The sequence below is a fragment of the Drosophila mojavensis genome, unplaced genomic scaffold, assembly GCF_018153725.1.
Source record: "Drosophila mojavensis isolate 15081-1352.22 unplaced genomic scaffold, ASM1815372v1 contig_136, whole genome shotgun sequence".
Lineage (NCBI taxonomy): Eukaryota > Metazoa > Arthropoda > Insecta > Diptera > Drosophilidae > Drosophila > Drosophila mojavensis.
Window position 1 is genome coordinate 25,821,307 of NW_025318667.1, and position 20,335 is coordinate 25,841,641.

At 38.1% G+C, this 20,335-nt stretch overlaps 1 protein-coding gene across 1 annotated transcript in view; it reads left to right on the plus strand.

Moving 5' to 3' along the window:
- The first annotated feature begins 3,324 nt into the window (after positions 1 to 3,324).
- The window catches only part of LOC6584739 (basement membrane-specific heparan sulfate proteoglycan core protein), a 122,689-nt gene continuing 105,678 nt past the window's right edge, over positions 3,325 to 20,335 (plus strand). Inside the window, exons 1-2 of the mRNA XM_044008684.1 lie at positions 3,325 to 3,405; positions 4,316 to 4,629. Coding sequence (XP_043864619.1) covers positions 4,504 to 4,629 — 126 coding nt within the window. The 5' untranslated portion in view covers positions 3,325 to 3,405; positions 4,316 to 4,503. The remainder of the gene's footprint in view (positions 3,406 to 4,315; positions 4,630 to 20,335) is intronic.

A 20,335-nucleotide genomic window follows, 5' to 3' on the forward strand; every position in this document is an offset into this window, starting at 1 on the left:
AGTGATATGCATAAGGCGATAAGTCGCGGCCACCTCTTGACTTCAGTCGAAAGGCGGGCATCCGCCCAGATCTTGGCGTGTTCTTGGTCAGACTGACCCAAATACTGTGGCGTCCCGCTGATAGGACAGGTCGCAGTGGCGGCAGAGGCAACAGCAGCAGCAGCAGCAGCAACAGCAACAGCAGCAGCAGCAGCAGCTGTAGAGCCAGCATTCGCATTATCTTTTTCGTCCAAGTAATTAAAATGCTCATCTAAAATTATTTTTAGACGCGCGGCTATCAACAACGGAAGCCACAATTCAAATCTTTTGGCTCGGCTTCTACGGCGAAAAACACAACGCGCTGATTGGTCGTTGCCAGCCGGGCGGCTGGGCGGTTGGGCGGTTGGGCGCTTAGGCGGCCACTAGGGGGTGGACCGGACTGGGTCGGGTTTGGCGCATGCGCTGAGTGCGCCTTCGGCTGAGAAGGCGCCAATCGGAAGGCCGCCAGCCGTGGGTGGCATTTGGGCGGCCAACGGGTGCAACAGGAGGTGGCAGCAATTGGCCGCCCAGTGACAGCTCCTGCCAATTCGCTAAAACTCGCCTCGATCCTGGCAGGCACTGGATATGTATGGGATGTTATGTGTGGCAATACATTGGTATATTGATAACTTAGCTATGAGCTTGTTAAGTCTTTGGTAACGTATCTTCAGCTATTTCCACCTTAGGATATCATGTTTGCTAATAAGCTATAGATCTGGTCTTAGGGTCATCTACTGTATCTGCTTGTGTAGCATTCCGCACAGATCTCTCCTGGAAACCATGTCCATTAAGTGATACGGCATATGCAAGCACCAAAGAATATATACCTAACGCTAAATATGTCTAAATATGTCCTTGGCATTCAGTTTGCCTGGTAGAGCCATCTGACATGCATTATGCATTTCCTCTACTTTTTCCTGGCAGACTGAATCAGTTCTTCAATAGCTCCCATTGTGTATTTTCCGGGTTTTAGGCCCGTCCTGTCTGGGACTAGCTCCTTCAGTATTCTCTGCTACCAGAAACAATCTGAGTTTCATTAGCCTTTTTGAATATATTGACAGTCGCATAGTATGCGGTATGCCGACAATGTGTTAGGGTATTGTCTTTGCCAATAAGGGAAAATTCCTGTTTGTGGGAGCTTCCACAAAAACCCGTTTTTTGCTTTCTAAAATAAGGGGTAAGCCGTCTTATTGCTATCGATTTCAGTATCTCCGCCTTCCTCCCAGAAGTCTTTTTATCGGCATGTAAAAGATCTGAAATCTTAAACTCTTCCTCAGCGAATGTCAGGGCTGAGTGTGAAACTCCTTTAGGATGACTCTCCTCATTTTGCATTTATGTCTGTGGGAAATAGTTAGTCCTCATTATGTATTTTGTAATCGAGATCCGAAGGATATTTGCTGATATGATTTGACACGATTACAATTGTAACGTAATTATGCCTTATGAAGGATCCTCATTGGTTGATCTGCATTTGTGATAGCTTTCCAAGTAACTGCGTGATTTTGTGATCCCAGCTTATGATTACCATTAACATTATATCATACATTATCACTTTTGTGACAGATCCCTCCATCATTCGTTCTGCTAATGTTTTCATACATCCTAAGTCTAGCTCTAACCAAGCCCATTTTTATGTAAAGTATCTCTGCAAATTGGCTTTCTAGGGTTTCAATAGCTATAAGCCAGAGCGCTACCATTTTATTTTCTGAGCGAAAATATGTTTTTCACCAGCCTTATTCTATTCTATAAAAAACAGAAATACACTTCAGTTTACTTTGTTTATATCTTCAACTGCAACCATCTATATCTCTTCCATATCTGGTCTGGGTCTTTTTGGGTCTGGAAAGTGAAATGTTGTTCCGCAGTGCAATAATATGAACAACGGCCCAAAAACAAGTAAAAAGTAACAAAAACTCTCACATTCTCCAACTTTTCTCCCACTTGAACTCGCTGTCAGACAGCATTGACTCAAATACCTCGCATTTGTTGAGCGAAGATGGCGTATTTGTGCTCAATACATATTTAGCTGCAATTATTATTTTTATTAGATATATTATTACGCACATTTATTTTATTATAAGACTAAATGAATAAAAATTACTATAAGTAAAAAAATAATTATTAAATTTAAATTTCAATTGTATATTTTTAAAGGGTGTTTAACAGTCGGTACGGTCACACTGGGTAGTTCGAAATGCAAACAACTTGAAAGCTGAGCACAAAAAGTGTTGAAAAGGAGACGCGAAACAAAAAGAACTGCACTAATAGCAAATGCAAGCAGCGCCACCTAGCGACCATAAGATAAATAACAAATCTACACTCAAGCACACATAGTATGCACACATACATACATACATACATACATCTACGTAGAAAGATATGCACATGTATGCATGTATACATACATATATACACTTGGGCATGTTCACATTGCTCTCTATCAGTGGGTGCTGCATTTGGGTTGCCTTTTCGGTTAGTGTTGGTCTCTTCACGCCAATTTATCAGTTGACCTACAGAGCTGCAGCAGCAGCGCAGCACTGACGTCGCGACGCGTTGGCAGCGGCGTTGCATTCGTTGCATTTGTTGTTGTATTTGTGCCAGTTAAATGTGCGCTGGCCGCTCAAGTTGACAGCGATAAAGTTGCGCCCAGGCCCTCTAGGCAACGTTTGCAGCGCCCTCGTCCCGGCCTTCCAATTCTCCACACAACCAACCCGACCAGCCAACCAAACCACCAGCTCTCTCACACACCATTCGCTCATTTCGCCATAAGGCGAATTTAGTGCAAAGCATCAGCTTTGCATCCTGTTGCCGATAAATATGAAGAGAGCCAGTTGCACAAGCGCGCTGCGCGATAAACATTTTGCAGCCGCGACGTCGACAGAGCCACTCGACCAAAGCCACCCACGACATGACGACACGCATCGCAAAGAAGTGGTACGAATCGCACTATATTCGCCAATCGAATAACTGCAAGCATCGCGCGCAACATATAATCTGTCGCAATATTCTCTATTCTCTTAATTTTCTTAAATACATACTTTAGTTTCAGCTTTGCCATTTATACTTTAATAAATATATAACTTTCGTAAAATATATATATAAAATATATCAATTTCGCCACTTGCTGTAGTTTATTAAGCCAAAGAAGTTCTCGTATAAATATTTAGCCGGCTTTTTACGCATATTGCGCCATGGTACATCGCATATATATGTATTTGGGTGTGTGTAAGTGCGCGCTTATGCTAGCGCTTCGTTTGTCTTCGGGCTCGTGCGCTCGTGTCGGCCGTGTCGCACGTTTCTTCTACGGTGCAGCGGCGTCCGCGTCAAAGTTCTTCCACTTTAACATTCGGTTGCGCGCCGTTGTACGAGACGGTCGCACAATTTTCGGTGCGTTTGCCTTAGTTAGCGGACCTCAGCGACGGCGACATCGAGTGCGATTCGCCTGGCCGCCAGGCTGTCTCTTAATTGTTATTCTTGTTCTTCATACACGTTTCGTGCCCGTTGTGCAAATGCAATTTTTTGACAATAAATTACATTTTTTTTTAGAGTGCTCAAACCAAGTGTTAAGAAAAATAAAAATTTTTTCCAGTGCTACGAAGGATAACGTACAACACACGCGCGCGCCCCTTTGCATGATCGCTAAACATTTTGTGACTTTTGGCTAAATTTTCACTCCTATCTAAGCATTTTTTTTTTTTTTTTTTTTTTTTTTTTTACTGCAGCCGAGTCAAAAAAAAAAAAAACAAAAAACTTAAACGTACAAAGTGCGAAACTATGAACAAACCGAACAAATTAAATTAAACACAAAAAGTGGCTGAACAAAAAAATTATTAATTATTAACGTCGCGCGCGATATTCAAAAGGCAAAACAGAAAAAAATAAAACTTCGGCCAGATCAATGAAAAGTCAAAAAAAAAAAGTAGAAAATGAAGAAGCGAAATAACAGCGAGTGAACAAAATTTCAGTATTCGAGCTCTGTTGGAATTTCGATTTTCGGGACAGCTTCTGCTAAGCCCTGTTTCATAATTTTATCCCATATTCCTCGTCTTCTTTAACTGTTTTTTTTTTTGCTCTGCGTTTTCTGGCGAATTCGCGTTTTGATTTCAGTCTTTTTTTTGTTGTTGCACTTTTTGCTTTGGCGGGTGCAGCTTTCGGTTTCATACATAAAACTCCCGTTTTTTGTCAGACGTTTTTTTCTTGCATTTTAATTTGTTGTTTTCCTGCTGATGCAGCAGATAAATTAATTCGCCTGTTCCTGAGCAAACAATTGCTGAAAATTCGTTTTTCTCTCTTGCAGTGCCATAAACATCGTAATTTTTTTCATTTATTTACGTCTAAACGCATCAGACGCCACACCTCGAATACGAACCCAGCAACTGCCCAATACAATTAAATAGTTGAAACCAACAACAAAATAACCGAATAGCTGCCAAATATCCCGTACACGCACACACACGCGTGCGCGCACACAAACACACAAACGATATGGGATCAACGGGATCCCAAACGGCCGCGACGTTGCGGCAGCGACACGCGCTGTCGCTGCTCTGGCGCCTCTTCGCCGTTGTCCTCGTTCTGAACGCCTGCCATGTACCGCTGCTGAATGCCAAGGTGAGTAGCAAAGAGAGTGAGAAGAGAGTGCGAGAGAGTGAACTCATCTGAGCTAAGCGGTTAACCAATTCAATTGCTTAGCTTAATGCAATCCTTTGTATGAGCACAAACGCACAGAGCTTAACAGAGTTCTGCTAAACATTTAACATAACATGATCAAACAATTTTGACAGTTGCTAGGCCACACGGCATCAATTATCCTGTGAGTCATGTTATGTTAAGCTAAAAGCTAAATCATGTTCAATTTTAACAGAGACACTGGAGTTGCTACAAACTGTTATAGTATATTATCTATAATATATGAGAATTCGAAAATTGTAAATTCTTATTAAGAACTCTGTAATTCTCAAAGAACACATTTGAAGTTTTGATATATGGGTATAGAATTTGAGTTGAAGATAGCTCTATTTTTGTATTATTATAAAATTGTTTCCTCTCGGGACATGTAAATGTGCAATAGCTATAGAAACACTTTGATTTCGTGAGACAATCTTATATTAATGGCATTCCTTTAGCCATGGTGACAACATCTGGCCAACTCATGAATATGATTTCTAGAGAATATATACATATATATGTATGTATGGCTAGAAGCATCAAGAATCTTTCTCACATTTCTGTTCAGCATCCTCACAGATTCATATACGTATATATAGAGAGCTCGCATGATCTAGTTTTCTTAATGTATATGACACAACACGAAACGAACAACAACAACGAACTTGAACTATTTTACAACGCAGATACATAAATATTAAACAAAAAGCGAAAAGAGCAACACAAATAAAAAATAAATAAAAATAATGTGTAAAGAGGGCCCCCAAGTGGGGAAACATACAGATACATATGTATGCACACACACATACATATACATATATATATATATATACATATATAAATATATTTATTTTTGTAAACCTTTTGCTGTTTGACCTTTGCTCGCTTGTAACAAATTAATAAAAAACCAATGAAAATGAGATCCATTAAAAAGTCGAGAGAAGCAGCACGCACCGCTTATCAGCAAGTGAGTGTGCGAGAGTGGGAGCGGGAGAGGGAGTAAGAGCTAGTGGTTCATTATGGTTCCACAAGCTGCTTCATAGAACCGCATTTTGGCTACCCTAGCGCACAAAGATCTTTTGAACTGACACCGGATTTCGATTGCGACAATTTTGGATTATGAATTTTTTGTTTTAAATTAATTAATTTAAAAAATGACAAAAAAAGATGAAAGGAAAAAATATTAAGAAGAATTATTTCGTCTGTCAGGCCAAGTGCTTGGGTCAAGTGTTATTCGGGGCTATCAAATCGAAAACAGAATAAAATTCAAATTTATTTCAAAAGAATTTATTTTCGTTGCTAATTTCGATTTCACAAATGTGATATTTTAATCTGTTTTTTTTTTTCCTTCTTAGAATAAAATATTTGTTTTGCCAATTATAAAAGGCGTTCGATTGTCATCTAATTTCTCTATCGGTGGCCGTGTGTGTGCATGTGCGTGTGTGTGAGTGTGAGTGGCCATCATAATGAGCTGATAGCTAATGGCTGATAGCCGTCTTATCAGAGTGTTAATGACATGTAGTCGAAGAAGTCAACGTTGTCGTCGTCTCGCAATGAAATAATTTCTTAAATTAACATTTCAAAAAAAAAAAAAAAGAAGAAGAAGAAGACGAAGAAATGTGAAAAAAAAGAATTGTGGGGGTAGTAAAGCATAACTCCAATAGCTGTAACTGAGGGCTTATCGGTTCTGCAAAAGGAAAAACAAATGTAGAAGAAGCAGAGCAAAATAAGAGCAGGCCAACGAATGGGAACAGCAACAAAGAGTTATGAGAGAGATGTACATGTATAAATATTCATATATCTATATATATATAATCATATGTATATGCATGTCGTTACATCCGGCGTATGCGTAATATGTTTACAGAATACGCATACGCACAGGTTGAAGCTAAGTGAATAATTTAACAGCTGTAGCTCAACAGCCATACGCTTACATTACATGAACTGTTTAACAGTGTGAAGGATTAGCTAACAGCTTAACAGATGCGAGCTTAACAGTCTGACAGTTGAGTTTCTGACTCTCAACAGACTACACTGTTACATTACATGAACTGTTTAACAGAGTGAAGGATGAGCTAACAGCTGAATATATGCGAGCTTAACAGCATTGTAGCTCAGTGTTGGTGCCAAGACTCTAGCTCTACCTATAATATATCTATATAAGGATTATTGCATTTACTTGGCAACAGGTGTCGTGCGTGAAATGATCAGCTTGAACGCTAGATGTCGCTTGAAGGCATCGCTATGCAGGCGACCAATCCAATTAACAATCGTTAGTTAAAACAAAGAAATGTTGCAGCTGGCGCCGGCAGCATTTAGCCGCGCACTGCTAATCACAGTCATGGGATACAAATGTATCTACAAGTCAGCGAGAGCATCTAGTTGGGCATCTGCTGTAGATACGCGGACATGTGTATGCACATAGATATATTTGTTATATATATATGTCGACTGACAGATGTGGCCTGCATGTCATCAGGTTTCGTGCCTGTCCGTCCGTCCGTCCGTCCGTCCATCTCGCTGTCTGCCTGTCAAAATATTTGCAACGACAGCAAACAGTTGCCACAAAACTTGCAGGCTAGAGCTTGCTTTCATTTTGTTTCGTTTCATTCGTTTCATTCGTTTTGGGTTTTTGTTTTATGTTTTTATACACAGAATTTTGTACTCTTTGTATTTGGTTTTTGCGCTGAGCAAATCAATTCTTGAGATACATTTCATTTGGCTGCTTTCTTTCGCATGTTGTCGACTCTCGCCGTAGTTGTAGCTGCTGTCTCAATTGTTTGTTTTCACAACATATGGACGCAAGATGTTGCCACACAGCGCAGCCCATGTGTTGCCACATATATCGGCATATATGTAGATATATATCTGTTTGGCATGTGCGATCTCTTGCAATTTCTATGGAATCCAGCAGCTCCTGGCAACTGTTGCTGTTGCTGTTCGTGTCTCGATCCCAGCGGCAACAGTTGCTACTGCTGTCATTTGCCCAAACGTACGACACTTGAGCTCAAGTTCAACAGCAAAAGCGGCAGCAGCAGCAACAATTGGCGCATGCATTAAATTTAAGCAAATAACTAAACCTAATACACAGTCGACCACCCGCCGCTTCCCTTGCCCATCCGCCTCAGATAGCCGTAGATAGCGCAAAGTGTGTTGGCTTTGGCAATTGACAGCGGTTGGCGCTTCCGCCTTGCGTGCATTACATTTGAGATCTATGAGGGCGAGACAAGTGGAGCGGCAGGAGTGAAGTGAAGTGAATAGTGAGAAGTAAGGACAGGGAAGTGAGGAGAAACAACCGATGAGCTAGGTGAGAAGAGCAAAATGACCAGAGGGATGAAAGGTGGGAGAAGCGAAGAAAAGCTGAGGAGAGAAAAGCAAAGAGAAGAGAGAAGCAGAGTGAGAGAGAGAGAGAGAGAGAGAGATAAAGAGGGAGAGAGATAAAGAAGGAGAGAGATAAAGTGATAAAGAAAGAAAGAGAGACAGAGATAGAGATAGAGATAGAGATAGAGATAGAGATAGAGATAGAGATAGAGATAGAGATAGAGATAGAGATAGAGATAGAGATAGAGATAGAGATAGAGATAGAGATAGAGATAGAGATAGAGATAGAGATAGAGATAGAGATAGAGATAGAGATAGAGATAGAGATAGAGATAGAGATAGAGATAGAGATAGAGATAGAGATAGAGATAGAGATAGAGATAGAGATAGAGATAGAGATAGAGATAGAGATAGAGATAGAGATAGAGATAGAGATAGAGATAGAGATAGCGATAGAGATAGAGATAGAGATAGAGATAGAGATAGAGATAGAGATAGAGATAGAGATAGAGATAGAGATAGAGATAGAGATAGAGATAGAGATAGAGATAGAGATAGAGATAGAGATAGAGATAGAGATAGAGATAGAGATAGAGATAGATATCGAGAAAAATATGAGGAGTGAGAGAGATAGGGATAGAGATTGAGGAGACAGGATAAATGTGAGACATTGGGAAACATGTCTAAAAACGCTGGGAAGAATTGTTGAGAGGCTAGCAGCAAGAGGTGAGAAGCGTGAAGCGTGAAGCGAACGATCGAGCAGCGTCACATCAACAATTAGTCAGCCAGTTGCCCTTCGTACCAAAACGGGCCAAAATGCAGCAGCTAGAAGTCGAATCGGAGTCTAGGAGTCAAGAGGGGGGCTAAGGCTGTCCGACAGCTGGCCAACGTCCAACAACTGACAACAACAGCAGCAACAACAACAACAACAACATGATGGGGAGCACCAATGAATAGGCAACAGTTATATGCATTTTGTAATAGCCAAGTCTGAAGCAAACATCTATAAATAGATGGCCAACACACACGCTGCGACAGAAACAACAGATACAAAATTCAGCGACAAGAAACATGCAAACGCATCAAAAAAACTCAATGTGTGTGTGTGTGTGTGTGTGTGCAGTAAGCAATTAAATGAAATGTTAAATACGAACAGTAAATGCCCTAACATGCACCTGCTAACTCTTCCTGTTTGCACTCGTGGAGCGTTAGTGAAATGCTAACCAATAGTCAAATAAAATGATAAGAACAAGGCCAAGACTTTAGCTAGAGTGTGATCGATTAATTGAAGGCCAGCAAATATTTGACTAGATGTCGCTCTATCAATAAGTTGCATTTCTAGAGCTAACGACAGCTATGAGCAATTGGTACTTCTGCTTCAATGCCCCGCACATATTTAACTAGCTGTTAAATCTATTGCTACTCATTGCCTCATATTACTAATAGCTAGCATAGATGCAGGCAGCCAATAGCTGGCTGGCAATAAACAGTTAACATGCACATTTGATAGCTGCTTTATGGCTATATCAAATTTAGCAAACACTTTCCATTGGATCTCTAATATATTTCGCATTCCCATGTTTAGTGCTGAACATTTCAGTCAATTGAAGTGCGGCTATAAAATGCATAAGTCTTAACATGATGATAAAGTGATGCAAAGACAATTTCAACTATTTCCGATTTAAGTGTCAGCTATAAAAATTCTGACAATTGATAGACTTTTTAATATACAATGCAATGGGACTTAACAATGAGTTTGACAGCAACAGTAAACGACAATTGGGACAGCTGTGTAAACTTAAGAGATTTCATAAACAATTCGTCAATTGAATACAATTGGGCTTAACATGAACTTTAACACGAGCATTGCAGCACAATTTGTATATAGAGACATTAATGCCAGCACAAAGCTTAACATTAACTTTAACATGCAGATAAAGAACGTTTGGTTAAAATCCAATAAAAAATAATAAACAGAAACAAAAAGTTGCTATCAAATGATTGGCAATCATGCGACCTAGATATTGCTGTGCATAAGCAAATGCTGGCGTCATTTCTGGCCAAAAGTCTGCTCAGTGCCAGGCCAGGACCTTACGTCAACGTGTGACGTAACGCGCGTTTATCAGTTATGTAACGCTCGATTTGTTAGGCTGCTTATCGTGCTTATCGAATTGAACAAAATATGCTCTGTTGCCTTGAACTAAAGCTGATTGCTACGAGACTGGCTGCTACAACACGCGAACATATCGAATTGCATTTGCATCTAAACATAGACACAGCAACAGCAATAGCTACATCAACAGCTACAGCTACAGCTACAGCTGTGGATATAGATACAAAAGTATCTTTTGGCTGCTTTTCCATGGAAAGCACATTCATGTCGGGATCCCAGGGTATGATCCAATTGCTATACACGATTCTATGTATTTGCTTAGCTCAATGTCGTATTGCCATAGACTAAACAACAACTGAAATATGGGGTACGGGTATCGGGCGCCGGCGTTGATTGCACAGTGGTTACAAATAGTATAAACCAACGTATGAAAAAAGCAAAATAAATAAAATAGGAATTTTCCTTTTTGTTCTCGATGTTTAGCTTATTGCTGTTGTTGTTGTTGTTATTATTTTTGTAACTCAATATTTGTCTGGCACGTCTGCAACAATGAGTGTGCCACTCACACACAATCAGACATACATACACACACATGCACGCACTCACATATACATACACTTACAGGGTCTTTTCAACTTAGATGAATAATAATTGTTTGGCTTTTGCATTGCGTAAATCTTCAAAATAGAAAAAAACAACAAACAAATGAAAACAAATGAGGGTACCCACTCTTCCTCAGCCTCTCACTCTTCCTCTTCCTCATTCTGCCTATGAGTATGTCGCAATTTTCGCCTTTTAGTATTACAAAATGCAGAAATGGATGAGTCTCATATGCGTTGAGTGGGTGCCCGTTCATCTATCCATCTAGCTGCCTGTCTATCTGTCTGCCTCATAGTCTGCCAATGTAATTAACTATAGTTGTAGAATGACTAAGTGCAAATGCTCGACTAGTGAACACCCTGTGGCAGGAAGAAAATAAATTGATAGAAAAGAACAAATTATTCTAAAAATTCAGGGACAGAGATCAGATAATTTATAGTATACTCTAAACAGTTTATGAGTAGGAATACAGAAAAAGAGAGAGAGAGAGAGAGAGAGAGAGAAAGAGAGAGATAGAGAGAGATAGAGAAAATGAAATTGAAACTGAAATTGAAAGAGATAGAGGTAGAGGTAGAGAAACAAAAACAGAAAGAGGAACTTAGACTGAAACTGAAAGCGAAACGGATAGGGAGAAACCGATAGCAAATACAACGAGAGTAAGGAAATAAAGGAGGTAGAGGAAGAGAAGATGAAGAATAGGACGATGACAGATATAGAGAAGAAAAAACGAAACCAATTTTTAAAAGAGAAACTGAAAGAGAAAGAGAGGGAGAGGGAGAAAAGAGGAATCTACAATTTCCAGCTCAATCAGAATATATAGATATAAAAACAAATGATTTGATGTGTATTTAGCCTCTCCAATACCCTTTGAGGCCATATATAATGTGTACAGGGTATTTAAAGATGCAACCGAAAATTGCCATTTCGTAGAACTATTTACCATAAACATTTGCACAAAATGCAATTAGCTATAAAAAGCGCATTAAATGCATTCAATATCAACAGATTTGCGCATTTGGCCCAGTCCTAGGCGAATAAGTTGCATTCTGATTAGCATCATGAGCCGCATTATCATTATCATTATCGTTAGCAGGATGATGATGATGATAATCTAAGCAGTTTGTATGCATTGACTTGCACTGATTTAATTTTGTAGATAGTTTTTCTTATTGCATAATAAATAGAACTGGTTCCAGACCTTTTGCTGTTCCCAATCGCAATTTTCGATTGCTTTCTAGAACTATTTATAGAACTATTCGTGTTTTGGCTGAGAGTTTGCTTCGTTTATCTATAGAAACTTATCTGGATTTTGTGTTCGGCGCATTCTTTCGGAACTTGTTCATAGGCCAGGCAAAACACGACATACTCGAGAGATCATAAAAATAAGTCAGAATGGCTTTCACCTAATGGCTAGGCCATGTTATTCTCTACGCGAGAGTGTTGTCAAGTGATGTTACTCAGTTTCTATCGAAATCACATATCAAACTCAATTCATTTGATTATCTTGATATTCCGCTTGATTTATGGAGCTAACTTAGCATTGTCATTAATAACAGTGTCGGCCTCCCAAACAGTAATGCGGCCTATGAGGTAAATGTGCTGTATATGTTATGCTGAGAGTGTTAACAGGCTACTGTTAATGCATTAATGTTATGCTATGCTAACAGTTGATAATTCTGTGAGCTACTTTTCCAGAATGTAGACAGCCAAAAAGTTTCTCAATTGAAGTAAATGGAATGAAGAAGTTTTTATGTGCTTGTTTTCCTTCAAGTGAAACAATTAATATCCAATTAAGGAATTGAGTTAATGTAGCTGCCCTCCCGAAAACATAAATCACAATCGATGCAGCTGCCATTTATTGTATGTTGTTTTTGTTTTTGTTTTCTCATATTATATTTTGAGTTGCGATATGATCAAAAAATTTGTTTTGGGCTGGGACTGGGATCGAGGAATTGGGTGTGGCCTTGCCACCAGCTGCGTCTGGGGGTGACATCAACAGCTGCAGCTCTTCACAATACTGTAAAGAAATATATCCATATATAACAATGAATATACATATTTACTTATATATGCGCCAATTTATAATCGCTTTATAAATCTCTCGATATCGCTTTTCGTGGAAAATTAAAACAAATGCCAGACTTCAGTCAAAATGTTGCGCCTATCGGGGCGATCTCTGTCTATGTCTGGAGTTTGGGGCAGGCAGGGGTCGAGGCCGAGGCAGAGTCTGGAGCTGGGGCATGACGGCTGTCTCAACGGATTCTATCAAAACTGAAGCGTTCCAAATTTAAATGGAAATTGTTCGCTCAATTTGAATTAATTGAAGTCAAACAAGCGCGCGCGCGCCTTTTAATTGCCAAACAGTTTACATCAATTTTATTCTGCTTTTTTTTTTTAGCAATAACAAAAACTTTTTCGAAAAAAATATTGAAAACTTAAGCAATTTTCTGTTACTTGGTCTTTGGCAGTCAATTAATTTGGTAAACAAAGCATAAAAGCGAAAAAAACAGCTTAAAAAAATCCAAACGAGGCAGCAATAAATGCATAATTATGCTAATTAATTAATTTGCTGTTGCATAAATTTATTTATATATATAAATATATATAAAAACAGAAAACAACGCAATTGGCTGTTAACAGCAAGCCACTTTGCCAAATACTCTATACACTATAATGATACGATCAGATATGAATTATATGATCTACATATATGATCATATGATTTATATGATCTATATGATCTGTACTATCTATATGATCATATGATCTATATGATCTATATGATTTATATGATCTATATGATCTATATGATCTATATGATCTATATGATCTATATGATCTATATGATCTATATCATCTATACGATCTATATGATCTATATGATCTATATGATCAATATGATCTATATGATCTATATGGTCATATGACCTATATGACCTCTAGGATCTATATGATCTATGAGATCTCTATATTCTTTATGATCTATAAGATCTATATGATCCATGTGATCAATATTATGTACATTCTATAAGACTTATTTGTTCTTCTTTATGATCTATGATCTATAAGCTTTATATGATCTATCTGATCAATATTATTTAGATTCTATAAGACTTATATGTTCTATATGAAATATATCAAATAATACTATGTCGATCGCAAAGCAATTGTTTCTGATTACTTCTTTTGTATATCATATGACTTCATATGTATGTCATAGATCCAATAATAAATTCTCACATATATTGCCATATATAGCTCTGTATGTGAGAGATCGCACTCAAACGATGATTGAGCGTTACAAATTATATCTCATTGCCAATAGACCTCATACCATGGTAGCAACGAATAATTTTCGATTTTCTTTAATAGTTTTTTCTGTCAATTTATGTACCTTTTGTTTAAATAAATATTTGCTATGTTCCCCAAAAAAAGAAAAGTTTGTTGCTTAGTCAGCTGTCGCTGTTGTTGTTTTTGTTGCTGTTGTAATATTAATGGCAGTTGTTGTTGTTCTAATAGTTGTGTTGTTTTTGTCGTATCAATTAAGTGAAAAATGTAAAGCACTTCACACACATTTTTGTGGCAAAGGAAAGCGCATAGCTGAGCATTGCCAGCCAATTGCAGATAAGATATAACTAACTAATAGAGCACACACACACACACACAGTCACACCTCTATACGCACAACTATCGGTGGCATAGTTTCCTTATTGCTGTTGTTGTTGTCTCATGTGCTTATGTTATATTGTTGTTGTTGTTGTAGTGTTTTTTTTTTCTTTATTTTCTTTTTGTTTTGTTGCCAAGCTAATGATAAGCGTCCAAACATGACGTGTTGCAGCGGCATTGATAGCCTCAGCTTCAGTGCTTCTCCAACTGTACACTGGGAGAAATGCTGTGCAGAAAATAAGTCCAAAATAAAAAGAAAACGAAAAAAAAACAACAAATAACTTGCATCAATTTAATTTCACTTAATTTGATTCTCATTTTTGGCATATTTTCTTAATATAGCTATTTTTGCTAATTTTGTAGCTTCAAAAATGCTTAAGTTAAACTTTTCTACCGATTTTCAGCCCTCTTTGAATATGTGTAGCTCTTCGAATGTGTAAGCGTAATACTCTCAATTTGCTTTAGCCATTTTTTAAAGCTAAAGTTTTCATGGGAATTTCATGGAATACGTAATGCTTCTGTTCCTATCATATATGTAACAGGCAGCAAGAGGGGTGGCCTAGCCCTTGAGCGGACTTTGCTTTGAAACCTGATCCAGAATTATATTATATACATATATATGTATATCTATATACAAACACTTCCGTTTATTCAAAACTTTTACTCGTATAACCATTGAGCTTTAGATTTGATTTTTGAAATTATCGATAAATCTATTTCTTTAAAATGATTGATAAATGAGTTCTATCCAATATGGTTTCCAATTGCGAGCACATTCGGTTAACTTTTGGATAACTTCTCCCATTGTTGTTTTGGTTGTAGTTGGGGTATAAATAAAGCGGACCGCTTTTACTGGTTTTTCTTGGTTCGTGTGTCATTTCAGTTAACATTTCAGCTGATGAATCTTAATTTAATGCATATTTGTTGACATTTGCATGCATTAAGTCGGCCCCTATTAACCGCACGCCTTCGATTTCGATTTGTAATTTTAAGACTTTTGGTATTCAAATATATACATATATACATATGTATATTTTGTGTAACAAAATAGGTAAAATATATGAATGAAGTTCGCTCTCAAAAATGTATTTCCTTAATAATGTAGAGTTCTTTGAGATTCATTCCAACCTCCTTTAATTATACATGCCAAGAGATATCGTAACTCATCACATAGCCAGAAATACTCGACTATTAATATTAATTGTAATTACATACCGATACAATCGGCAAGTAAATATACTTGATTATATGGTCTTACAGTAGGCATCGATCTTGGAGCGTATAATTTGTCTCTTCATTAAGCTATCTCTATCAAACTCAAGTGCTTTAAAATGCTCTTCAAATATCTGCCAAGTCATATTGAATCGAACTGGTATATTATAGAGAGCTCTTCAGAAAGGTATCTGAATTGAATCTGATATCTTGAAAGATTTGAAAAGGAGCCTTTAGCTTATGAGCATCGCTATCAATTTAGAAATGAGATTTATGCTAAGCTCTATGTTGCCGGGGTATTTAAAATTCGGCCCCGATTAATTCCCATTTTCTTTGATATATACATATACGTATATACATATGTGTATATATATTGGTTTATATTTTTTCGGTTGCTTTGGGTTCGGGCAACCGGTTTGGCTTATTAAGCGCTTAACGAGTCGCCACACAATTTATGATTACGCGCGGCTCTTCGGAACTAGTAGTGGTAGTTTACCTTATCACTTGGCCATTCGGGAGGAATATTTCGTTGGCCTGTCGGTGGCTCAGGTGGTGCTGGTCATATACGAGTATTTGGTAGCTTGTGGTCAATTTAGAAATTGACTCGTGCGCGCTGACTAAGCTCGCAGCAATGCGCGCTGTCTGTATTTCGATCCAATATATACGATATATGGGTATATGTGTATTGGAATATAATTTAATTCATGGCTGTATTCACGATCGACTCAGCTTCGGCTTGACTCGACATGAAAAGGTGTCAAATGCAATTCGCTTTGCAGTCAGCACTTCGAATTCGAGACACAGCAAGTTCATTAGCTTCTCTCCGTTTGCAGATTGGCAGTGAGCGAGTGGCGTGACTCGACGATAGATCAAATAGAGCTGATTCTAGAAAAGCAAAAATACTAAGCATCGGGCAAACAAATATCCATACGCCAGCTGACATCATGCCACGATGAACAGATACAAAACGTGCTATACATCTAAAAGTTGGCAATACGAGCTGTTTAGCTCTGGTTGCTCTCTCAGATTTCATGGACATGAATAATATTACCAGAATAATCAGATTTTCCTCCTACTCTCTCATGGATTTGAATGCACATAAAATTTATTTTAATATCAAATAACATATTCCTTTTTATTTATAGGAAATTTGAATAAAGACTCAATTAGTTTCAATATATCATATTATTTTGTATACAATACAAAAATCATTCCTAAATAATTCTTTCTTTTATCGAGAAAGTTACATAAGAGTTAACTGATTGCGTATTAGGCTGTATCAAGTGGTTAATGTTTTCAATTTTACAAATATGTATATTCTATTATATAATAGATATGAATATACTCTAATATATATAGTAGTGATCTAGCAAACGATAACAACGCTCCGAAGAGCATTTGATCTCTGATTATCAGAGGGTCTTATCACTTTTCTCCCTATACTTGATGTTTTAAGTAATCAGACCCTAGTAAAGTAACACCAATATGATTTGTATGCTTTTACGATTATATTATAATATCATCAGCTATATTATATGATACATATGTATATATCCTCTATATAAATGTCTACATGTAGTTCGTAATGTCTCATATGTAAAAGAAGAATATTATAACAGATCAGTCTTACATATAAGATAGATATGATTTATTGTATAGTTGTGATATTAATTAATATGATATTGGAGAGTTAGTTGATAGAAAATTTCGAATAGATATAACAGATAAATGAGGCATTTCAATGCAATATTGATGTATAATATAATTAAAGTTATATATATTCCTTATATCTTGTGTCTTCCAGTTATTTTAATCGAAATTCAATATTTGGATCTTAACTTAATCTCTGATATCATCTAGCTTCTGTAGAGCCTGGTTCTCTTTAATATATATATCATATATATCATAAGCTCATTTAAGCTTCGGCTTGCCACTGTCTCCCATTATTGTTTGGCAGCTCTACATATTTGAGAAGACAATAAGCTTATCGAATGACCAAAGTGGCTGAATGATATTTTTTATCCAAAAACCTGGCTGGGCAAATCAATTTGCAGAAGCTGTTAAAACATTGTTCGGTAGTAACGAGCTCTTGAAGCGCTTCAGATAGTTTTCAAAGCAATTGATTGATGGTTTTTTAATTGTACTTCCTGGCAGGCATATGGGCGCACACATACATATATCCATATACATATATGGACTTATACATATGCTTATATTTATATATGAACTGAATAGCCTTGTAGTCTTTAGGCCAAATCAAAACGCTTTCGATCTTTTGGCTAAGCGCTGAAAACCAGTTTTGCTGTTTCATTTTTGAAGCTTCATTATGTTAATAAACATCATCATGATTATTATCAACATCAACATCAACATCATCATCGGCATCGATTCGCTCATTTTGCATTGATTTATGCATTAATAATTCAATTAGCAACAACTTTTGCCTTCTTTCTAAAATATTTTTGTCGCTTAAATTGATCTTTTTTCTCATTTTGTTTTGTCTTTTTTGTTTTTTGTTTTCAGGTATGTTTCTCGCTTATGCATTAAATATACATATCTAGAGATGGGTAAGTCTATATGTGTCTGCGAGTGTGTGTGTATATGTGTTTGTGTGCGTAGCTCTTTAAGCCAGTTTAAACAGACAGCTTGACGCTTGAACGCCCTTCTCGGCTGCTGCCACGCCTCTAATCGCGAACATGGCCAATGAGTTGAGCTGAGCCAATTGCTGGCCATCGACTGTGCCCATTAGCTGTCGAAAGTCAAATATTTGTTGTTGTCAATGGACGCAGCAGCAGCAGCAGCAACTCCAGACTTGACCAAAAGTCAAACTTGATTTATTTCCTGCGCGTGTCTGTGTGCGTGTGCGTGTGTGTGTGCGTGACGCCGTTTCAGCTGTTGTTGTTGCTGCTGCCGGGAACAATAAAAAGTGCCGCCAAACAAACTTTGAGGAACAACAACAACAACAACTTGACCTTGACGCATGTTGCCATCCACGCCTGCTTAGACCAGCTTTTGACCAGGCCACTGCCACAAATGCCGAATTTCAAATACACTTCAAGCACACACACACACACACACATACACCCGCATTGCTGTGCAGCACTCAAAACTCTTAACTTTAACTTAATCAAATTATTTTTGTGAATTTTAGTTTAAAGCTTGACAAAACCAAACAAAATCAAAAGGCAATTAAGCAATGGGGTATATACGACTATGTGATGCACTGTATTTTTACTAAGTTTAGCTATATACATATAAAATCATGATAGTGCGTGCTCGTCTTTATTGTTGAACAATTTCAGTATTTTTTCGAGCTTCGTATTTTAGTAAACATCTATGTATTATGCTTCATAAAATAAAATAAGTCGATTATTACAGTAAAATTGCCGGCTATTGTATGGACATTCCAGCCTTGAGCTGTTTTCGATTCTTAGGTCAATGCCATCTTGTTCTCTATGTTTTCTATCTGCCAGCAGAAACCAATATACCCGTTTTCTATGACGACTGCAGGGCATTGCAAAAGTTTCAACATATTTCCGAAATTTTTGTGAGCAAAACAAGAACTCAAAGAATTTTCAACAATTTAAAACTTGATCTGATTTTGAAATTTCGATGGAAAAGATGAGAAATTCAGGAAATAGAAAGTCTTTAATTCTATATGCCGAATTTTCAATTTATATTTGTCTTAGTTCTGGAATCACATTTCAACTATGTCTAGTATATCGCAGTAGATCTTTACCAATGATTAGCTATATTTAAGCAATACAGTAGATGAACTAAGATAAACCAATAACTAGGTCATTTCTATAGAATTTTTAACTTTGAGTTCACATTTCGATGGCTTGACAGATACTTTGTCTTCGTCGTCCTCTTTTACTTCTTCTTCTTCTTCTTTCGCTTGACGTGTGCTTAGGTTTATGCCTTAACCATACTAAAATAGGTATATTAGAAGAAGAAGAAGAAGGTGAAAAAAAAACGAACAACTCGCTAATGAACAAATGTGCATGTGTTTTTTATGGCCTAAACAAATGTTGAAATTGTTTTGCAACTTTGGACTCAGAATCGCTTGGCTGGCATTGTCATCGACCACAAAGCGTCTAACCTGGGGCTCCAGGGGCACAAGAGGCGTGCCATGTGCTGGCTGTCAGTCATAAGTCGCAGTCGCCGTCGCCGTCGCTGTCGCAGCTTACGTTAATGCAGTTCAAGTGTTAGAAACATAGAAGAAATAACTCATTTACCTATTCCGCCTGCCCTCGCCGCCCCCCCACAGCACCCGGTTAAATGTGCAGCAATGCGCTAAAGAAATCAACAAGCCGCTCAAGAGGCTACCTGCCAGCAGACAGCAGCCAGCAGCCAGCAGCCGGCCCCCTTTCGCCTAGTGTCACTGAGACGCGGTGACAATGACAAGGAGGCCTACAAAGATTTGTTGACGATGTCAACTGTAGCTGAAGCTAAGACTGCGGCAGTGAGAGAATGGCAGAGCGAGAGAGAAAAAGAGAGAGAGAGAGAGGGAGAAGCTGTGAGGCACAGCCAGCGGCTAAAGCACAGATTGAGGGTAGAGGCAGAGTGACTGGTTACTGAAAGCTGAGACGATGATGGCAGAGGATGCGGCAGGGAAAGGGGCAAAGGCTAAAGCTGCGACTGTGACAGAGGGGCGGTGGTAGGGGCAGAGGTAGAGGCAGAGGTAGGGGTAGAGATAGGGGCAGAGAAAGAGACTTGGCTAGGTGTTACCTG